This window comes from Lachnellula hyalina (genome assembly GCF_007821495.1).
Source record: "Lachnellula hyalina strain CBS 185.66 chromosome Unknown contig00077, whole genome shotgun sequence".
Classification (NCBI taxonomy): Eukaryota; Fungi; Ascomycota; class Leotiomycetes; order Helotiales; family Lachnaceae; genus Lachnellula; species Lachnellula hyalina.
The window spans coordinates 100,094-120,156 of record NW_022157191.1 but is presented as its reverse complement, the minus strand read 5'-3'; the positions used below and the strand labels follow the sequence as shown (position 1 = coordinate 120,156).

The 20,063-nt window shown below is 48.0% G+C and overlaps 12 protein-coding genes across 12 annotated transcripts; 6 read left to right on the top strand and 6 right to left on the bottom strand.

Moving 5' to 3' along the window:
- Window positions 1-1,411: 1,411 nt before the first annotated feature.
- On the top strand, window positions 1,412-2,085 carry RPC19 (DNA-directed RNA polymerases I and III subunit; the record flags this gene model as incomplete). The annotated part of the gene is made up of 3 exons (XM_031148978.1): window positions 1,412-1,558; window positions 1,619-1,796; window positions 1,967-2,085. The coding sequence occupies 3 exons, from the start codon at window positions 1,412-1,414 to the stop codon at window positions 2,083-2,085; spliced, it is 444 nt and encodes a 147-aa protein (XP_031004900.1).
- A 157-nt stretch (window positions 2,086-2,242) lies between these two features.
- Window positions 2,243-2,978, bottom strand: nuo14.8 (NADH-ubiquinone oxidoreductase 14.8 kDa subunit; the record flags this gene model as incomplete). Its single annotated transcript, XM_031148977.1, has 4 exons — window positions 2,243-2,389; window positions 2,563-2,709; window positions 2,819-2,880; window positions 2,936-2,978. 4 exons carry the CDS (start codon window positions 2,976-2,978, stop codon window positions 2,243-2,245), a joined length of 399 nt encoding a protein of 132 aa, XP_031004901.1.
- Window positions 2,979-3,177: 199 nt separating this feature from the next.
- Window positions 3,178-3,695, top strand: cwf14 (Pre-mRNA-splicing factor; the record flags this gene model as incomplete). The annotated part of the gene is made up of 2 exons (XM_031148976.1): window positions 3,178-3,480; window positions 3,552-3,695. 2 exons carry the CDS (start codon window positions 3,178-3,180, stop codon window positions 3,693-3,695), a joined length of 447 nt encoding a protein of 148 aa, XP_031004902.1.
- A 507-nt stretch (window positions 3,696-4,202) lies between these two features.
- On the bottom strand, window positions 4,203-6,777 carry cmkC (Calcium/calmodulin-dependent protein kinase kinase; the record flags this gene model as incomplete). Its single annotated transcript, XM_031148975.1, has 7 exons — window positions 4,203-5,117; window positions 5,170-5,307; window positions 5,355-5,767; window positions 5,820-6,222; window positions 6,279-6,498; window positions 6,561-6,615; window positions 6,684-6,777. The coding sequence occupies 7 exons, from the start codon at window positions 6,775-6,777 to the stop codon at window positions 4,203-4,205; spliced, it is 2,238 nt and encodes a 745-aa protein (XP_031004903.1).
- Window positions 6,778-7,151: 374 nt separating this feature from the next.
- LHYA1_G004009 (uncharacterized protein) lies at window positions 7,152-7,497 on the top strand (the record flags this gene model as incomplete). Its single annotated transcript, XM_031148974.1, has 2 exons — window positions 7,152-7,188; window positions 7,259-7,497. 2 exons carry the CDS (start codon window positions 7,152-7,154, stop codon window positions 7,495-7,497), a joined length of 276 nt encoding a protein of 91 aa, XP_031004924.1.
- Window positions 7,498-7,618: 121 nt separating this feature from the next.
- Window positions 7,619-7,846, top strand: Trappc1 (Trafficking protein particle complex subunit; the record flags this gene model as incomplete). The annotated part of the gene is made up of 2 exons (XM_031148973.1): window positions 7,619-7,694; window positions 7,743-7,846. The coding sequence occupies 2 exons, from the start codon at window positions 7,619-7,621 to the stop codon at window positions 7,844-7,846; spliced, it is 180 nt and encodes a 59-aa protein (XP_031004923.1).
- Window positions 7,847-8,109: 263 nt separating this feature from the next.
- Window positions 8,110-9,799, bottom strand: PEX3 (Peroxisomal biogenesis factor; the record flags this gene model as incomplete). The annotated part of the gene is made up of 3 exons (XM_031148972.1): window positions 8,110-9,167; window positions 9,215-9,588; window positions 9,642-9,799. The coding sequence occupies 3 exons, from the start codon at window positions 9,797-9,799 to the stop codon at window positions 8,110-8,112; spliced, it is 1,590 nt and encodes a 529-aa protein (XP_031004928.1).
- A 398-nt stretch (window positions 9,800-10,197) lies between these two features.
- On the top strand, window positions 10,198-10,921 carry mug66 (Meiotically up-regulated protein; the record flags this gene model as incomplete). The annotated part of the gene is made up of 3 exons (XM_031148971.1): window positions 10,198-10,294; window positions 10,357-10,677; window positions 10,734-10,921. 3 exons carry the CDS (start codon window positions 10,198-10,200, stop codon window positions 10,919-10,921), a joined length of 606 nt encoding a protein of 201 aa, XP_031004927.1.
- A 175-nt stretch (window positions 10,922-11,096) lies between these two features.
- On the bottom strand, window positions 11,097-11,937 carry znf511 (Zinc finger protein; the record flags this gene model as incomplete). The annotated part of the gene is made up of 2 exons (XM_031148970.1): window positions 11,097-11,537; window positions 11,584-11,937. The coding sequence occupies 2 exons, from the start codon at window positions 11,935-11,937 to the stop codon at window positions 11,097-11,099; spliced, it is 795 nt and encodes a 264-aa protein (XP_031004926.1).
- Window positions 11,938-12,574: 637 nt separating this feature from the next.
- Window positions 12,575-15,465, top strand: Smg7 (the record flags this gene model as incomplete). Its single annotated transcript, XM_031148969.1, has 3 exons — window positions 12,575-12,603; window positions 12,694-13,823; window positions 13,874-15,465. The coding sequence occupies 3 exons, from the start codon at window positions 12,575-12,577 to the stop codon at window positions 15,463-15,465; spliced, it is 2,751 nt and encodes a 916-aa protein (XP_031004925.1).
- A 425-nt stretch (window positions 15,466-15,890) lies between these two features.
- ado1 (Adenosine kinase) lies at window positions 15,891-17,141 on the bottom strand (the record flags this gene model as incomplete). Its single annotated transcript, XM_031148968.1, has 3 exons — window positions 15,891-15,951; window positions 15,980-16,928; window positions 17,090-17,141. 3 exons carry the CDS (start codon window positions 17,139-17,141, stop codon window positions 15,891-15,893), a joined length of 1,062 nt encoding a protein of 353 aa, XP_031004932.1.
- Window positions 17,142-18,090: 949 nt separating this feature from the next.
- RPL2 (60S ribosomal protein) lies at window positions 18,091-19,078 on the bottom strand (the record flags this gene model as incomplete). Its single annotated transcript, XM_031148967.1, has 5 exons — window positions 18,091-18,236; window positions 18,289-18,295; window positions 18,355-18,425; window positions 18,479-18,870; window positions 18,930-19,078. 5 exons carry the CDS (start codon window positions 19,076-19,078, stop codon window positions 18,091-18,093), a joined length of 765 nt encoding a protein of 254 aa, XP_031004931.1.
- Between the last annotated feature and the right edge of the window lie 985 nt (window positions 19,079-20,063).

Here is a 20,063-nt window from a genome sequence, read left to right as displayed (position 1 = left end):
TAAATACTGAAGGCAATCCGCCGGTAGCGGCGTTTACACCAGCGTTTTGCCCTACTGTACATGCGATGGATCTTCTACGAAGTTTATATATAGTAAAGAAAAAGTAAAAACGGAGAGCTATTCCTATCGATTCCTCATGGATCTGGAGTCGCCGCCAACTTGGCTTTCAATGGCAACTTATAATCTCTGTATAAAAGTACTTAGCCACTCCATGAGGCCCTCTCTGCCTCTCGATTTTGTAGCCTTTTGATTGTTTCTTGCATTCGGTATCCATTGTTGGACTAGTGACGGAGATCCCTGACGGCACAGGATCTGAGGATCCAACACGCCATGCAAGCAGCAAACATGGTCGCGTTTGGAAAAAGCATCCACTTGAGGCTTCCACCCAACCAGCGTCTCGTCCACACGCTCGCAATGAAACGCGGCTCAGCCTCGTCCTCCAATCAAACATGCTTCTGCTTCAAACGCGTGAGACGTCAGAAAACCCTCCGAAGTTAAAGAGTCACGTTCTCCCCCAAGTTCCGTGCTGATCACAGGTCTCTGTTGTCTCACGCCCAAACCGAAGGACCACAGAAAGAGATTATCTGACTCTATTCCGAGATCTATCTCTTGCCCTGTACGTAAGATATGACGGCTGTGAAGCACGGCTGTGAAGCACGGCTACCGCCTCTTAACGTTCTTAGTGTACCAGCTTATGCCACGATGTACCTCCGTATGTCTGAGATCGTCTTCACTTGATCTTCCGACGAAATGAAGTGGCTTAAGTTGGAATTCCGCTTTGAGTTGCGCCATATGCAAACTGGCAAACATTGAAACTTAAAACAACCATGCGCTTTGCCACCCCACCGTACCTTGGTGAACTGCCGCCGCAAATCAGCTTGGCTGCTGAGCTTTTGATGCCCTTTGCCGCTGATAGGGGGGTTCTATTGAAGGAAGTGCTTAGAGTACTGCCCTGCTTCCCGCATTGGGACATGCAAAAAAGGGGTACTTGCTCCTTTTATTTTGTATGACGTTTTTTTCTCACCCCTCTCCCCCTAATCGATAACTGATCCGATCCAATCCCCTCACTACTACCAACCGAGTGTGCTTCAGCGACTCAAGATCTTATGGGCCCTGGTGCAGCCGCTGTTGCACTTGCGCCACGACTGACAAGAGATGTCCCAGTTATTCTTTAGTACTTAGTAGTAGTAATTATTAGTAGTAAACACATCAGAGAGTAATAATGGAGACCAACACGGAGAGTAATCCTTTGTTGCGGGGATGTGACTTCAGTTCAGGGTCTTCAATATTTGATGGTTGTTCCGCTTCGTCGGCTCCGCGATTTTGTGGCGTTAGCGAACCTTATTTTTTTTTGATATCAATTCATCCACCTCGATGCGCCAAAGGTAATCTGCACATCACCAACGCAACCATGCCTCCGAAGACAAAGCCAGCAGAAGCTGCAGTACCGGCAGATGACGTGTCTATGAACGACGAGCCGGTGGGAGACAGCCCATCGTCGAACGACGACCCGCACAACCCCGCTAGAATGGCCTTTGGGGAGCAACGAATTCGGATTGTAAGCTTCTCTTCCACGCATAACCCAAGGGGCATGACATGCTAACCAGTGATAATATAGCTACCCGGCTCGTCGGATACTGCGGCGTCTTTTGAGTTCAAGGGAGAAGATCATACGTTGGGAAATGCCTTGCGGTATATCATCATGAAAAAGTACGCCCCCGTTCCGGTCCATTTACCTAGGAGTCCCCAGGAATACATCATCTTGAGTTCAAGTATAGCTTGTTTGGAAATTGGCCGTATGCAATACACCCGGCTGACTTTTATCCCTATCAAAGTCCCAAGGTCGAATTTTGCGGTTATTCGATACCTCATCCCTCAGAAAATCTTATGAACATTCGAATTCAAACATGGGGTTAGTAAAGATCACATTTCATGCGTAGAAACAAGTATACTGATTGTTTTGCAGAGGGTACGGCAGTCGAAGCATTGGAGAAGGGGCTTGATGATCTGAGTGACTTGTGCGATGTGGTGGAAGAGAAATTCATCGAGGCAAGGGACGAGTATGGCACGCCTATGGAGGCATGAGTCGTAATACCAGATCAGAGGATAACCAGAGGATAAGAACATCACAGCATTGCAAGGCGTCACGGCAGGAAAATTGTGGAGTTTTATGCAGGTTGATTGGGATATGTACAAGCAGGCTACAAACAAATGATAATTCAGTTGCGACCCTAGATAGGGGTTAGATAAGGTGCACCTGAGGGAAGAATAAAGAACTTGCCTCTAAGAAACCAGACATGAAATTCTGTGGAAGTCTTGCGTTTGGATCCTCTTCTGCGCGGAAGTACTTAAGGATGTGAGGGAGTTGCTTCCAGTAGTTTAGCGTTTCCTGCCAATTCAAGAGTCAGTAGAGTTCTTTCTGAGAATGAAAACCAAATCTGTTCTCCGGGCCCATCAAATACTCGAGTCTTGATTTCTTTCAAAGGAGTTGCAATAGCAATCTGCTTCCGCCGACTACATCCCCTAACACTAGATGTCCCTAATTGAAAGAGCTTCACGAACCTGAAATTCTGCATGGCTCTGGAATAACAGCATATCCACCACTCCCATTTGATTCACATATCTATGTCTTTCAAACTCCTGCCTCATTTTCGTCCGCAATTGTGCTACAGGTATGTTGAGTGAGTACATCGTCTGGATCTCCGGAGCCTGTAAAATCCACCCATTAGCCCAATTCAAATGGTATCAACAGCGGTTCCTGTCCCAAGCCATCAATTGCCTCCACGTATCTATGAAGTCCCGTGGGAAGGTAACATACGGAACGAATCCATTCCCGATAGCTCCACAGAACCCTTCGTTTGCAGTCGGTCCAATTGACAGCTACAGTCACCTCATTAGTACTCTCTCCTTCTACACCAGAGGGGCAATAGCATACACTGGCGCGTCCGCTGCGCAAGATAGGTAGGATTGATCACCATGGTGCGTAGCTTCGTACTGGTGACCTTGCCTGTCGTTGATGCAGCTCAGACGAGGTTCAAATCACCAGGTTGCGGTTCAAATTCGGCCCGTGGAGTCACGTGCAAGGCTGAGAGATATCAGCTTCCAATAGTTGCCCCGCGACAAAGCAAGTCGTCTCCCATTAATTTTCCCAGAACAACTTACTCCTCACCAGCAAAAATGCCAGCCATCCGTCACGCCTCCAAGCGTAAGGCGCCTCCAGCAGGTTTCAGCGACATCGAGGACGACCTCCTAATTTTCAGCAACAAGATGAAAGATGCGGAAAACGCCCCCACCACCAATGTTCCCCGGCACCAAGTGCACTGGCCCATCTTCCAAATTTCGCATCAGAGAAGCAGATACGTGTACGAGCTATATTACGAGAAGGAGGCGATTAGCAAGCAGCTTTATGAATGGCTGTTGAAGAACGGCTATGCGGATGCGATGCTGATTGCTAAGTGGAAGAAGACAGGGTACGAGAAGGTATGCTACTCCCTTGTCTATATCCAAAATTAGACTCTTCAAAGATATATGGGCTAACAAGTATATATTAGTTGTGCTGCTTAAGATGTGTGCAAACCAAGGAGACGAACTTCAACTCTACATGCATATGTCGGGTACCGAAGGCACAGATGAAAGAGGACCAGAATATCGAATGTGTGAGCTGTGGATGCAGGGGATGTGCTTCTAGTGATTGAGGGACCTTTAATGGTTCGAGTACAGGAAACAGGTTACGAGGAAAGAAGATCTTGGGATGGGTACGACAATGCTTTGATGATACCAGCATAGGCGTTTTGATGGAAAAGTTCTGCGGCTGTGTGGGATAATCTTGAGGACCACATCGATGCAGCTCTGGCGTTTGAAGGATACCTGAAAGAATTTACTTCTAGTGCAGGAGGGTACCGAACCCGAGGGGATAAAGATATTCCAGTATAGAATAATAACTTGGTGCTCCACCTGCGCCCAGTTTTATCAAGGCCATACGTGAAGCAGAGGTCACAAAATACGATAGAAACATAGCCTCTAGTAAATTGTTGGAAAATTTGTGTTCGTGACTCTGATCATACCCAGACGCCCGTAATCGCTAGTAGAAGACTGCCAGATACCTATATTCTATTATCTCTCTAGGATAGCCATGACTACGCCTGGTATCCATATAAACATAGACATAGCTTCAACCCATCAGTAAACCCCTGCGAATATATTCACTTGTCCTGAGACATTTCTTTTGTCTTCTCCGTCGCCATTTCCAAGACATTATCTACAGCAACGCCGCCTTTATAACTCAAGTCTTTCCCAAGGTTTTTAGAGTTTGCCACTGCTTTAGAGGCAATGTCAGAGAATGTGCCTCCAGTGGCTAACATCTTCTCTTTAGCAGGAGGTTTATCCTCTCTTGCTTTGTCTAAGAGACGTTTGAAGCCCGTATGAGGCTGGCTGCTCTCAACTTGTGCTGCTGATGGAGCATCGACCATGTGCTTGTCCTGCTTGTACTCCTTCTTACTATCGACGCGCCGAGTTAAATACACTGTAGCAGTATGGCCTTGTGCCGCCCGGATACGGTCGACTTCTTGCTGGTATGCAGTCTCGTAGATACTGAAATCTGCGGCAGTTGGAGACTCGGCGACTAAATCCCAAGGCGTTATTTCAGGCGCATCTTGGTCACCACGACCAATTCCAAGGTAGAGTGGCTCTGAATCTAGAGGATCGTGCGCGTGGCCTTTCTCATGGGAATTTTCTCTCAGAATTCCGGGTGTCGGGGCCGGAACTTCGTCAGAACGTGACTTTTGTGGCGTGGGGTTTGGTGTGTCCTCCTCATGGCGATCTATAGCTATCGCTGATTTATCAACCTTGCCTCTCATAGACCGGTGTGCATCAATATCAGGGGGACTCATCTCATGATGAACACCCTCAGCGGCAAGGGCTTGTTCAACACTCCGACGATTATGAAGATCAGCACTCTTCGATTTGCGAAGGTGCGGCTCTGATGTACCATCAACAGCGGACAAACTACCAGCAGAAGAATGGTGGATGGTGCGAACACCTTGCCCTAGAGTTCCTCTTAAACCTATAGGCCTTTTATGCTGGTTTAATAAACTCTTGAACTTTTTAACAGCTTTCATCTACAAGGAGTAAGTTTCCATGCATTTACAATAGTGGACGGATTGGACGGACCATCATCAAAAGGTTTCTCATTCGAGCCGTGATGGCATGATTGACTTCGGTTTCACTTGGCGGTTCAATCAGATCGGAGGTGTTCTCCTCTGCGGCTAATAGAGGATCAGTACCATCTTTAGTAACCCAAGAATGCTCCTAATTAATGTCAGCCAGTTCCGAGTTGAAAAGAGGATTTTTCGTACTCGGATTTCCTGCATGGTAATTCTCTCCGACGGATTTTTGTCTAAAAGTCTTCTCATCAAATCACAAAATCCTGGTTCACAATTGGGTTCTATCTCGAGATCATCGTTTTTGATAGCTTCATAGAGTTCGAGAACGCCACTCTTTTCGAATGGGATCCTGCCAAATCTGAGACAGTAAAGCGATACTCCCATGGACCATATATCAGCAGCTTTGCCTGATATATCACCATGCTTCGTAACGCATAGTTCGGGAGGTAAGAATGCTGGTGATCCAGCTGACTTTGCGGTTCTCATCTCAGACGATTTCTCAAACATTTCAGAAACCCCAAAGTCAACGATCTTGAGGACATCATCCTCAGTTAAGAGTAGATTGTCCGGTTTGATATCACGATGTACAACACCTTGTGCATGGACTTAGAAGTGTTAATAACGTGATGATCTAGCAATAGGTGGAAGCAGACTCACGATACTCAATACCAAGAATCAGATCTCTGAACCAGCATCTACAGCTTTCCGCATCATAGGGGTCTGACTTTTCACCCAGTCCCACTTTCATGACCACGCCCTTCTTGCACATCTCTAAAACCATGTATAAAGAATCTTCATCGGGATCATTCAGCACCTCAATAAGAGATACCAAGTTGGGATGATTGAGTTTCTTCATGATTGCGATTTCTTCCTTGATTAGGTATAGGGGATTGCCCTGCTCCTCGCCAGTCTGGATATCAGAAGCAGAATGTCGATGCAATGGAGCATTGAGGCCCAACCCAGCTGCCAATTGTCCAGGTCGTCTACGGCCCTGAGGTCTTCGAAGGATATTTGACTGTGCACGCTTCCGTAACCGTGACTTGGAGAATTCTTTGACCGCCTATAACCATGAGATCAGTCATCAATAGACCTTTAGAAGAGCGTGACTTTGCTCACGAATTCGTTGCCATACTGGTCTACTGCGAGATGAACAGCCCCAAACGAACCACGTCCAATCTCATCCTTTATTATGTACTGATTGATACGATGCTCCGCCTTGCCATCTTCTTGGTTGTTTGTATATTCGGATCTCGCATTCAGCGTCTCTTTGACTTCTACATGATGCGAGGCTTGTCGACGGTGGTGTCTGAGCGGGCTTTGGTAGGCAGGAGCAGAGCTGCACTCTCGTCAGATCCGTTCTCTTATCAGGAGAGGTGTACACATGGACTCAGAACGCACAGGTGCTTAATGAGAGGAGGTCTGCCTTGGGTACCTGGGATGTCCAAAGAAATGCCTGTATAAAGTTGTTATCATGGGTACTCGAAGACAGCATCGGGATCAATGATGGCATTGCCAAATTACCATGTGAGGGCAGGATCCCCACTTCTGCTTCTTTTTCTGAGATATCCCCCGCATGGCCGTGATGGGGCTGGCATTCGTCTGGGGATGAATTCATGTTTGCTGCGAGGGTCTGTCTGCGCTACATGGTCATCAAGGCTGCGTGCAATGTAACGTAAAGTAGAGTAAAGCAAGCAAATTCGATCAATAAATGCGTGGTAGATAGACAAAGGAAGAGATTACAGGGTGAGATATTATGATCGAGTAACAGAAAAGGAGGAGGGGAGGGGGCGAGTCAGGTCAAGCTGTGAATCCCTAAAAGTAGATTCCAGCCAATAGGCACACGCTTACATCTTTTTAGCTGAAGCTCAGCGAAAGCTTGTTTTTAGCGTGTAGGCAATCCCTACCCCTGCCCGTCAATATGTGTCTATCAGCCGCTCTGAGCTCTACTGTAAGGTTGGTTTGTTAATCTTCCACTCTATCTGCAGCATCATGGTGGTCTACAGTTTCTACATATTCGACCGGCATAGTAGGTGCCATTTTCGCATCCACTCCTACTTTCACTGGTCCTGTAACTAAGCCAACTAACACACTCCCAGCGGAATGCGTCTACTCCAAACTCTGGGCTAGGCAAGACCGGCCAATCTCAGGAGGTGGCACCTCCATCCGACCCATCTCCGACTCCAGCGCAACGAGCAATGGAGCTCCCCCCGACCTTGGCCCCGCGAGAGCACGCCCAGCACGCTTGAGCGCACAGGATGATGCGAAGCTCATCTTCGGAACGATATTCTCGCTGCGAAACATGGTGCGGAAACTTGGAGGACCAGACGATAGGTGAACACCTCCGAGAGCTCTGCGAGGAAACGGCAAACTGACTGGAGGGTTACAGCTTCATTTCCTTTCGAACAGGCCAATACAAGCTGCACTACTTCGAGACCCCGACAAGTACCAAATTCGTGATGCTTACCGATACTGGAACTCTCAACATGCGCAACGTTCTGCACCAAATATATGTAAATCTCTGGGTCGAATACGGTATGTGATGCTGCAACATCTTATTCTATGGGCGCTGATATTCTGTAGTGGTGAAGAATCCTATATGTCCTGTGGAGCATCCAGGGGGTGAGGGAGTCGCAAACGAGAAATTTGAGATGGGTCTGGAAACCTTTGTGAAAGGGTTCGTTTAGCTTTGCTATTTCCTTCTGCTATAACTAGATATGGTGGTACGACTATATGATTAGAGATTCAGGCATTGCATGGCGTTTAGAAGATATCACGGAGGAGTTTGAGGCGCAAAGAATAGCCCATAAATCTTCAATGCCATTAGAGGTAGTATAGCGTGGTATCTTACATGTTCCAACCCACCCCCCTCTGAAAGTCCATCCTTAGTTCCATCCCCATATTTAACCTATTTACTCCAGAACCAAATGCCCGACTCCTGATGAACCTTTCAAGAAGAGACAGGCTCTGCACCGTGATCCACAGCTTTACCCCAGGCACTTTCAAACGCACTTGCTGCCCCCACGTCCACGATGCTCTCTTGTCCAGTGCCCGCATTAGACCCTGAATCTGCTGCGACGATCTCTGGGCCGGCAGGTCCATCCTCTTGCGTGAAGAGTGCACTGCTTTCTTCGTTCATTGGGCTGATTTCACTCTCCCAATTGCTCGAGTAGACAACTGCTGCGAAGGCTTCTAGATCCCTAACTTGCTCCATCGATTGGAGGTACTCATTTGGTACACCGTTACCAATCGAATGAGCTTGCCTGCTTAAGATGGCGAGCACAGCTGGTAACCTGACTGGTTTGACATCCACAATTTCTGTAATCCGAGGAGCATTGAGGTCTGGTACATCAGATGTGGGTGGAATCTTGAAAGCTTGCTCCGAGACTTTGCGTTCCACAAGTGTTGAAAACCCGGCGTCAAGGAGCAGGGTTAAAACGTGAGAGAATGGTGGGGAGTCGATGAGGTCTGATGTTTCGTCCAAGAGGCGTCGAAGAGGTGTGTTTCCAGATGCTGCTGTCGAGGATGACTCGGTTGTCATTCCAGACTCTTTCAGCACAAAGTCCTCTTGGTCTTTTGGTGGGAGCAGAAATTCCAACCATCTACCCGCTTTCCTTTCTGCATCAGTGGCTCCTTCGACTTTCATTCGTACTTGGAGAGTCAAGTCGGAGAATTTATGCATGGAAATCTCATCCCTGATACTCAAACTGCCAAATACTTCTTTCACGGCTGCTTCAACCTTTAACATGACCTGTCGCCACCCCCTGTGTAGTAGCCACCAGCTGAAAGTGAGGTATTGTCTATTAGTTTCAAAGTCATTGCCGTATGCCTGGTCCGGATTATCGTCATCGTGATTCTCTAAGGTGATTGTAGATTGCTCCATTCCGCCTGTTGCAAGTGACACCACGCTGGACAGGTAACTTCGACGGCCAAGAAGATTTAGCTGTATCCGGGTAAGGAGTGTCAGTAACGCAAGCGTATAGATCAATGTGAAAGATCGAGTAATTGCTATCACTTAATTAGCATAGTTCTAGGTCCCATACGTCCAAACTTACAACTAATCTTAAGGTCATTCCATAATTGCACCTTGGTCCTTCGTAATCTTTGTGCTTGTTGGCCTCCATCTTGGGGACCGTCTCCCGCTGATGTTGCAGATGGAATGCCCATCTGGCTGGCGTGTACTCCACTCTCACTTTGCAGACTTGCCATACTCCTGCCATCATCGTCCGTCACACTTGGTGGGCCAGAGCCCAACTCTGAGGGATGAGGCTCTCCATCACGCGCCAATTTTGCAGCTTTCTGTTGTTGTAACTCGAAGGTTATTCGCTCTGTTTGTAGTTCCTGAAGTATATTGTCCGTAGCTGTTGGGAGGAGGGCAAGCACTGTGAAGGTGCAATCTTCCTGGTTCTGTTCAAATCGCCGGCGGAGACTACAAATAACCATCAGCTTGATCCTAGTCAACTCTCGCATAATCCATCGTACTTCTCTCGAGCAATGCGATCACTGCTCATGCGTTCTCGTGCAGCAGAGATCTTCCCCAACACATATTGAGTGACTACATAGCCCGCTCCTATAACTCCAACTCCAACAGTAAGGGGTGTTCTGTTGCGCCGAAACCACCCACGGGTAGCGGCAATCATGACTTGAGACTGTTGGGTAGTTACAAAGACTGTAACATGCCGTTTGGAGAAGCCACACGTACCGGAGAATTGTGGTCAAGGGCGTGGCGTGCTGGCGCATATAAGTACCTCGACGAAAGTACCCCGTGTGAAGCTCCTTTCTAGAAAGCGAACCTCGGCGATGAATGTCCACACTCTGCACCTGCCACACATCGTCTAATCGGAGAGTGGGTCGAACGATAGCCTCAGCCACACTTGCGCCCAGCCCACTACTGTACGAGTACTCGAGGACAATTACCCCTCCATTGTTCGCATAAAGCTTCCCACCCCATTACAGTACAGTACTCGTACTGTATCTACCGTGACAACATAACTCCAGCTCCAAACTCCAAACTCCAACCCAACCCTGTGGAAGGCAAATGCTAGACAATCTAGTAGCAATGGAACAGCGCAGGCCGCCCGAATACATCATAGAGGTCTTCGCAGATCCTTCCTCGGTCAAAGATGTCGTGAGAGGTATTTGCTTACTGCTATGGAAGGACCCGCATCTGGCCATTACGCTGACCTCTAATCACTAGGAATCTTGCATACCATCTTCTTCCACCGATTCTTCCCCGCTATTCGGCCCCGGACGCGCGATGTTCTAGATCTTACCTTACCCGTAGTTGAAGATGTAGAGTTGGAGACCTTGATCGACCAGAGGACGGCGGCGCTCGTGCAACAATTAGATACTAGCTCGGATATGAGAACGCGGAATTCCGGAGTGAGAGGGTCGATGGCTGTCCAGTTCTTTGAAAAGAAGCGCCGGAAGGCCTGGTCATTTATGAAAGCAGATGAAGAGGTATGTTGGGAGCAATGGACGTTAGATGTGACGCTGGCAACGCCGAGGACCGAAACAGGTACATTCATTCTTTCAAGCTGCCGTGTTTAGACTTTATTAATGAGCGTACTCTAGAGAGAGCGAAAGTCCGAAAAGCTATGGAGGCTATGCTGCTGAAGGCCGCCATGAAGATCGTGACAACAGTGAACCGAGAGAAAGATCACATTCCACCCATCACCACGAGCGAAGCAAACCCGTTCCCCTACCAGATTGTGATTAATCCGAAGGGCGATGGATGGGGAACACGAATGGGCATTTTTTGAACCGTGGGTGGGGAAACGAATTGTACATGAAATGACTGGGATTTTCTGGCGTTCTGAAATAGAGGCACGTTGAATAGGCTACTGATACCCATGAATGATAATATATTGTTCCGCGCTCAATTCATGAATCTTCATCGCGTCATATTTCTCGTAATAAGCGTAACCATAGCTCTCATCATGTTCGGCGGCTGAACCCTCCTCTACCCCGTCCTCTCCCCCGGCCAAATCTAACACTTGGAGGTACAAACTTCAGTGAGGACATTGCACCAGTGAGGCCTTCCATGTCCGCATCGTCTGAAGAGGGCAAAGAGTCTACATCCTTCTCGGAGCTTTCCGTCCCATCTTGACCTTTGACATCCCCTCCCGGAGCACTAGCAATCGTTTCCAGGTTTGAGTTTCGTTTCTTGGCCCTGTCTTCAATCTCTGTCATATGCTGGACTGCGGAACTTCGCCTTCGATGTCTTCCAGAACAGAGCATTGAATTTCGGTGATCTATTCCATCGTTCACCACGTAGAAATCATATTCTTTAGGAAAGAGGTGCTTGTCGATCAGGTGCATGCGTCTCTTTTGCGGCGTGGAGCATATTCGATCGCAGTCTTCAACAAAACAGCCATACTTGAGAGTTTTAACAACAAGTCAACAGATCAGGAGGATAACCCACTGTCTTTTCTCCCCTCTCCCTTCTCACGCTCACCAACGCGTCATGATTCTCCTCAATGTGTAAATTCAAGAAATGCTCTGTGGGGAAATTCTTCCGGCACTCTAAACACCTGTTCAAGTGTGTCTTGTTGTAATGTACCTCGTAAATTTCAAGGGATGGAAAGGATAGTGTCTCTCGATGTGGTGGTAATGAGCATCTCATCTCGGTGTGATGCGTTGTCTCACCGCTTGAAGAATCTGGGTCGAGTTGAAGGAATTTCGAGGCGGAGAAATGAGTGATGGATACAGCAGGAGTGTCTCCTAAGTTGTCGAGGTCCGAGGGAGGCTCAAAATCATCTCGTGAGCGCTTTGCCATCTTTTCAAGTACTAATGCGGGGGGATTACTCTGATGATGAACTGAAATCCGAATAATCTTTCCTACCTTATGCTTGCTGTAATGTAATTTCATATCAGTGCCTCACCTAGGTAGAGACGTCCCTCGTGGAGCTTGCTGTTGGGCACTTGAAGAGGTCGTGTTGCTTGTTGTTGTCTTGAAAGGCGATTTTCTACACCTGATAGATCTTGTTACAAGGCGGATGGCTATCTGGAGGAGCCTTGCGATAAATGACCGGGCGCCTATTTTCATCCTTCAGCCTCGTTTTCCCCACCCCACCATTACTGCGAAGCCACAAAGATCGACGAGCAGGGGGGTTATGGTCTAAGAACAACGACGTGATGCGATGCGTTGCGTTTCTACGCTTCCAAAGTCATCGGCATCCCTCTTCTTTCTTTGATGTTGAAATATACCATTTCCCAACTCCTATGAGACTTTCACATCATTCACCGGCAACAAGGCTGTCACCGCTTGTTAGCGCCCTCTGCTTAAATTTATCACGATTTGACCAAACCGACCCGGATGGATTCATTCTCCCACCACCCATTTGCGGACCTCGAGGCGCAAATCTAACATAGAGGTGCCGCGGGATCAAGGGCCTGCGATGCAAATAAATAATATGGCATCCCCAGCTTCGAAGCCCTGGAAGTAAGTCTGGTTTTCCGGGGGATATTTCGCCTCCTGCGAGATATTCATATATATTTCTGCCTGCCGACAGACTATGGCTGACAGTCGTAGGAGAGCAAGCCAACTTGCAAAACACCTGTCGCTCTTATTGGACGACAAAGCCCCCCCTTTCGAGGATGTCGATAACTTAATCGAACAGTATGTCCTCACATCTCTCTCGCATATCCAGCCTCGTCCTCTGCGCAAAGCCCAGTATTCAACATTGTACAATTTTGATGGCCGATTCAGCCTGTCACATTGCGCCCCTATGCTTTCTGTCCAAGATGAGCCAGCAATCTTATCACAAACTAACTTCTCTAGGTTGCGCCTTGCCTGTGAAGCTACTATCCTAATCGACATTGAGTTCGCCCACGAACATGAGGTAGAGAAATGTCTCTGGGACTCCCACATCAGGATCAATCAGCGGTATCGAAAGCGGGTCGATCACTACAAGCAAGAGGGTCCGAAGAAACATGTAGTCGAGCGACGCAAGTTGGAGAAGCGCTATGCAGACTTCATCAAGACAAGCCAGTTTTTCTACAAAGGATATATTCAGCGCCTGGCATCACGGTTTGAGGGCATGAAAGAGTTGCGCCGGATTGCGCATCGACTGTCGCTAGATACTCAATCTGTCGATCAACGGATTCAGGTTTCCCCAGATATCGAACATCTGATTGACAATTCCTGTTATGGCACCCTTCTTCGCCTCGGCGATCTCTCTCGCTATCGCAACCACCTGCGAACCAAGGATCGAAGCTGGGCGGCCGCTTTGGGCTACTATGAGTTGGCAAACGATTTCTTACCTGACGATGGCACTGCTCACAATCAGATGGCAGTTGTCGCTCTCGCAGACGGAAATCACCTGGATGCAGTCTACCATCTTTACCGAGCCCTCGCTATTAAGAAGCCATTTGACCTGGCAAAGGGAAATCTTGAGATTGAATTTAAGAAGATCAAAACATCTCAAGAGAAACAGCGTGTTCCACCCAAGACGGACACCCTGAGTACTTTGGTCTGGTGGTTTGTTTTACTGCATGCTAAGTTCTATGATGGGGTTGATTTCCAAACTCATGAGGAGCTTGAAAATGAAGTTCTTTCTCGTCTTACCCTGCTACTCAAGGAGGAGTCATTTGAAGAGACACTCGAGAAGGTGGTCCTCATCAACCTTTCCGCCGAATCTTTTGCTGGGCAGCGTATCAAAGGTGGGTACTGGTCGGATAAGTTCTAAATAACATAACTAACCAAAGTATAGATGCAGCAGGAAGTGCGAGCTCGGAGCTCATCCGTTCATACTACTTCTTCCTCACCTTGAATCTTCGCATGAACTTCATGCTTCTACAGGTATTGCAGCCAGAACTTGAGGATCAACCATCTGGTGAAGACCTTCCTGCTGGAACCGATGCACCTACAAGAATCTCTTTGGGAGAGAAGGTCACAGCAGTAGCTCGCAGAGTTCTCCCAGCGCTCCGCCAGTATAGTGTTTGGCTCGCTTCCCAGGCTACTGTGATCATTGCCAGTGATGAGATAGGCCCCGTGGTCATCCACGCGAAGGAGATGTGGAAGATGTATGCCGACGTGCTTACCCGACTTGCCCATTTCTTCCCGGTCGACAGTCTTCGTTCGGTCAATTACTTGTTGGAGGAGGATGAAACCACCGTCGGCTTCAAGCCGTTGCGTGACCCAACACTTCCTGGCGCTTGCAACCTATTCGTTGAAGATGATGGTGGCTTGAAGTTGCACATCACAGACCCAGGCACGAAGAGAAGCCTTCCCAACGAGGAAATGCAGGCTCGTGTCCGAGACATCATAATTTGTGCCCTAGTTCTACACCAAGATGTCAAGTGTCCTATCATTCTTGAACCAGAGACGGCAGCCTTTATGTTCATCGAGGAAGGCTTGGCAATGGCTAGCCCTTCAAGTCCAATCCAATATCAAGAATCGACACCTTCGGAGAGACCTCTACCAAACAGCAGTTACCCGACCGCTTCTTTTGAGAGCCACCAACAAAGCAGCAATAACTTCGCTGTTCCGGAAACAGTTCGCAGAAACATAGCTGTAATACCAGCTGAAAGTGTTGCAGCTTCCGATTCATACAACAGCATTGACATTTCCATGAACCACATGGTAGATAGCCTTGTTGAGCCATCCGGTAGCAAGCAGACCGCAAGTAACGAGACGTCCTATGGTATGCATAGTCGCACCGCAAACGAGGTTTTTGCTCCCATTGGCACCAATGGTTTCAGGTCTCACCAGGTTCAGAGTTCACCCAAGATGTTACCGAGTCTCCCGGGTTTGTGGAACTCGGCCTTTACACCTCGGCCAAACGAACTCCAGTCAACTAGCCCTCGTCATTATAGCACAGGACGTCAAATGTCACCTATGCCGCTTTCTAATAAGCAAGAACAATTGGAGGCTGCTGGGCACCTTGAAAGAGTCACTGGGTACCGGCGATCCTCAAAGGAACGTCTGGAAAACATGGTAGATTCGCAGGATATGTGGGGAGGAAAACGGGCATCCAATCCATCATCCCAGGCGATCAATGAAATTCTGCAACGAAAACTGGCGGAGCAATTTCATCCGATGACAATCACCTCGTCCAGCTTTTCTGATTCAAGCAGCCTGTACGCCAACAACACACCACTGGCTCAACAACAACCAAATGTTCGTGGTATAAGAGGTCCTTTTGGTCAACTTGCTCCCACCAACACTGCAAACAACAGTACCTTTTATGCCGGTGGAACTGATTTCGACACCAATGCTATGCTGCGTAGCTCCATCTGGAATGGTAGTCAACCTCGCCATGGCAATTACTCCCAGACTCCTCCTGGTAATCAAGGAGGCTGAGACTTCTGATTCGTATTAAGGAACAAATCAAATATGGATGACGTATGCCCCCCTGACAAGCGCCACTCGGAAACCTATCATCGAAAGGCCACCTTGACCAACATTTACCTGTGGGTTTCCAAGAATAATACTTGAATGGGAGTACAATGGGGTATCATCTCTGGCAGGAAAAGACTGGACTTTTTAGTTGTCTAAAACGCTACTATTCTATATGTGATCGTGGAGGATCATCGTCACCGGGTCATAACTCATATGCGCCATATCGTCAGATTGTAGACGCTCCGCTCCGTTGTTGAAACCTTTTCCGAACGCCGTCTAACAAATCTTGCTGGAAATAAAGATCATAACCTAAGACTTTGTGTACGTCTGCTTGGGGAATGGGAAACTATAGTGGTTGTCAGTTCTTTTTCTCAACATTGGCGCGTTCACTTCTGGGGCGTATAGCCAATAAGAATATCATTATCCCCCAACAAGCGTGCTGTGACACTGAAATTGAAATGAAATTAAAACTTACGAAGGACCAAGCTCCTGAATGCTAAGCTTTGCCAGCCATTGACCCTGGTCGACACACTGAGCAAGAGGGGCACCAGCAACAAGACCAGCAGTGAAACCAGCAGCGAACGCATCTCCAGCACCGGTAGTGTCGGTGATTTGGCTCGGGTTGATAGCATGAACTGCATGCTCGTTCACCTCCCCATTGGTAGCAACAACAGTGGGGTCTGTGCCTTGAGTAATGATGGCAACTCTCTCCCTCTTCTTGTTGGCCTTGGGCAACGCAGCCAAATGCTTAGCAATCTCCTTGATATCCTTAGTCTCCAATCCATGTGCCTCGGCATATGAAAGCGCTTCAGACTCGTTTCCAATCACGTAATCCCAGTACGGGGCCGTAGCATCCAAAGCGTCCTTGAAGGCTATCGGGATGAAAGGAGCAGAGAGCGAGAACACAAACGACTTGTCGTTATTGGCAGCCTCTTCAGCCAAAGCCATGATAGCTGGCGGGCAGACTGTGAGATGGTACCCGCCAACGAAGTAGTGAGTGGCGCCTTCAACAAGCTTCCACACCTCGGGGCTCTTCAGATGATCCAAATCATAATGATTAGCCGCACCCAGATCAGTGACCATAGAGCGGTGGTGGCCCGTAATAACAACACCGCAACGGCCAGTCTTCTCCTTTTTGTCGACGCGGTACTCGACTCTAAGGCCAGCTTGCTTCACAGCATCGTGTAGGATTGCAGCGTACTTGTCGTCTCCAACGCCACCAAGATACACGACTGAGTTAGGAGGCAGCATGTACTGAGCTCCACGGGCAGTGTTCTGGGCACCGCCCCCTGCAATCAGCTTTGCAGAGTAGTTGTTCAGGAGGTCTTCGTAGATCCCGAGGTGCTTTTCTTCAGCGAGGATGGCATTGTCGGCCTCGAGGCCATATTTAGCCAAGAGCTCATCGTTCCCTGGAGCTTGAATATCTGTGGGATAGTACTGTTAGCATTTCTCATGTTATGCGAGATTGTCCCATTCCCGCTGAAGCTTTCATGATTTGAAGTTTCGGGGATTGGATCCTACAGCGCCCTTGCCAGCGCCGAATGAAGAGAAAAGCTTTGATAAACATTTGCGGGCTTGAACTTACCAAGCAAAGGGTTCTCTAAGCAGAGAAGAGCGTATTCTTTGGTGGGAGACATGGTTCTTGTCTTTTGAATGGTGGTTGGAGGTGAATGAATTGCCGGACAGGAGAATTGAGGTAGGGAGGTGAGGGGTTGGTGGGGTTTTGTTCTGCGAGGAAGGAACGCAAAATGTCGGAGAGATTTGCCGATCGATTCAATCTCCTTTTTTGATCCAACTGTTACAATTCCTCACTTGAGCGACGATACAGTAATACACCTGGGAACGGTCTGGAATATGAGAATCTAGGATCCTAGAATCCCCAATTGAAGTGAGCGATTTAATTACAGTTGCAAAGGGCTTTGAAGATTCAACAAAGATGATCAACAACCCTCAGTTTTGACCAGTTTAATGTCTCACGACCAGTGGACGATCAATACCATCTTCCGCACTCAATCGCCCTACTACAGCTCCTTGATAGAAAGGCGATCCGAATATACCTAGGTTCGCTTCTAAGTTACATGATCGCTTGCTCACTTGTAGTAAGTAAACCACAGTTCAACAAGACCAAAGCGAGCATCAAGGCAAGCCTCAAACAAAGTTGTTAACCAAGCCCTCCTTTTTTGGCCTGTTTGATTATGTCCCACGATAAGTGGACGATTAAAAGCAGCTCGAGCAAGCATCTAGAAATGTCGTACTACAGTACTCCCTTCATACCGGCTAAATTTTGGAGAGGTCCTCTTGACGAAGTAGGCGGATTGGTAGTCCCTTCAAATTAGCCATTGAATATACAACTTGAATCACTTGATACTTGTGCGACATTATAGTCTTGTTAGTGGTTTCTGAATGCGTCAACTTTTCTGTGTATGCTAGATTTGCAAGTAACTTTTCACATCACATAAGCAACATTCACATCACATATGGGGATACATCCGTTGCTCAAAGTGTTCATTCATCCTCGCTATGCTCCTTTCAAGAGATACATGGATGCGAAGCAAAGTAAAAACTCCATTGACCCGTTCCCCCAATCTAGTCCTTGGTCTTTTGGGTACCACGTAACAGACCAGTTCTGCGAGCAGCGATGAGACCAGCCTTTTGACCTTGCGCAGCGAATCTCGAAATTGTAGAGGCCTTTCCGATATGCTGGTGATTACCACCACCGTGGGGATGGTCCACTAAACGAACATATTAGCAATAGACACACATTAGTATAAGAGTAAAACGTACCGGGATTCTAAGTCTGTTGTTAGTATATCTTCTTTTAAGTTTTTTGGAACGTTGGGGGGAACTTACCATTGCTACACCACGAGTCTTGGGCCACGAGTTACGCTTAACAGCGAACTTGTGCTTCGCACGGGACGCCTCTGTTGATTGATCAGTACTGTAACCCAAAAGCAATTTGATAAAGCGAACGTACTCAACAGAGGTTTGTCGGTTCTTCCTCCACCAGCGACGATACCAATCATACCACGCGCGCTGCTCTTGATGACCTTCTTTGCGCCGGATGGGAGCTTGACACGGGTCTTGCCCTCATCAGGGTTGTGGCCAATGACGGTCACGTAGTTGCCAGATGTGCGTCCAAGAGTTCCACGATCACCAACCTTCTCCTCCACGTTCGAGACGACGGTTCCTTCTGGGACAGAGCCGAGGGGTAGGACGTTTCCGACGGTGAGGTTTGCGTTCTTGCCAGCGTAGATGAATTGACCAGTGTACATGCCCTCGTTGGCGATGAATGTCTCGGTATGAAGCTTGAATCTGTATGGGTCTCTGAAGACAACCTTCGCGAGAGGGGCTCCTCGTCCTGGGTCACTGAAGAATCGCAGAGTCAGTGTCTCCATTTGCTTGCCGTACTGGAATAAATTTCCTACTGAATGATCTCCTTCACGACACCACGAACATATCCATGCTTTTCCGCATAATCGAGGTTTCTGAATTTCGCGGGGTTCTTGTTCAACCGGGTGTTGGCAGTAAAGATAGAGCCACGGCCCTTTCTCTGATTGCGGATAACTCGCCCCATGGTCGAAGTATTCGGAGTGGTTGATAAAATAAGAGTTGCAACTTTTCGGAATTTTGGCGATGTGTGGGAAGATTTAGCGCTAAGGGTAAAACACCCACGTGATCGCGCTAAAAAAAATCCCTGGCCAAACTTGTAGCCTCGCCTCGCTATGAGAAGACGACCAGCTGGATTGCTCAAACAGCCCAAGTGAGTGTTCGACCAGAACACAGGCATTGGCGCACGAGAATCCCCTTTCATATGTTATCTCTGCTCAGCCATCGCTGCATTGGTTCACTTTCTTTGGGACATTGTTAGATACGTGATGAGACTCACCGGGAAGGGTCAAGTTGATCTTTTCTCCCCTGATCTCACCATCGTGCATCACCCGACAGACTCGACTGCATTTTGAATGAGCAGGCTTCTATGTTTGGTTCCTCGTCAGTCTCGTTATTTGCTCTGGCCAGAGAAGCTATTGCGCGCGCTCTTTGGCGTCGAAAGGTACTCTATGCTGGTTTTCAGTGTCCTTGATAAGCGCATTGAAAAGTGTCGCGAGATCCGAACTGGTGGCGGTGCTGGATTGCCGTGATAGTTTGCGGCATATTAGGTGGTATGCGTTTACTAAGATGCGGGCATGGAACGTGGTGAGGGTTTCAATTTGTCGGGTTCGGGCTTCAACTTTTTTCCCTCTCCCCCAACTAAACTTACGACATTACAATTACAATTGTTCACATCAATCCTTTTTATTTCAAATCAACAGAGCCCCCTTATGCTTCCATATTTGCGTACACTGTCGCGATTTTGTGGGTGTTGGGGGGTTCTTCGCAATCTCGTACTTGCGAGAGCGCATGCAGAAGTAGGCAGTATAATTTCAATTTATCAATGACTTCATATGGCCGTCAAGCTACATGCTTAGAGTGCAAATGGGTAAGCGAGGCTCTTTGTGGTTGGGCTGGTTTGTCAATATGGTTTTTGAACCTCACCAAGGTCCGCGTTTAATCCATGACCC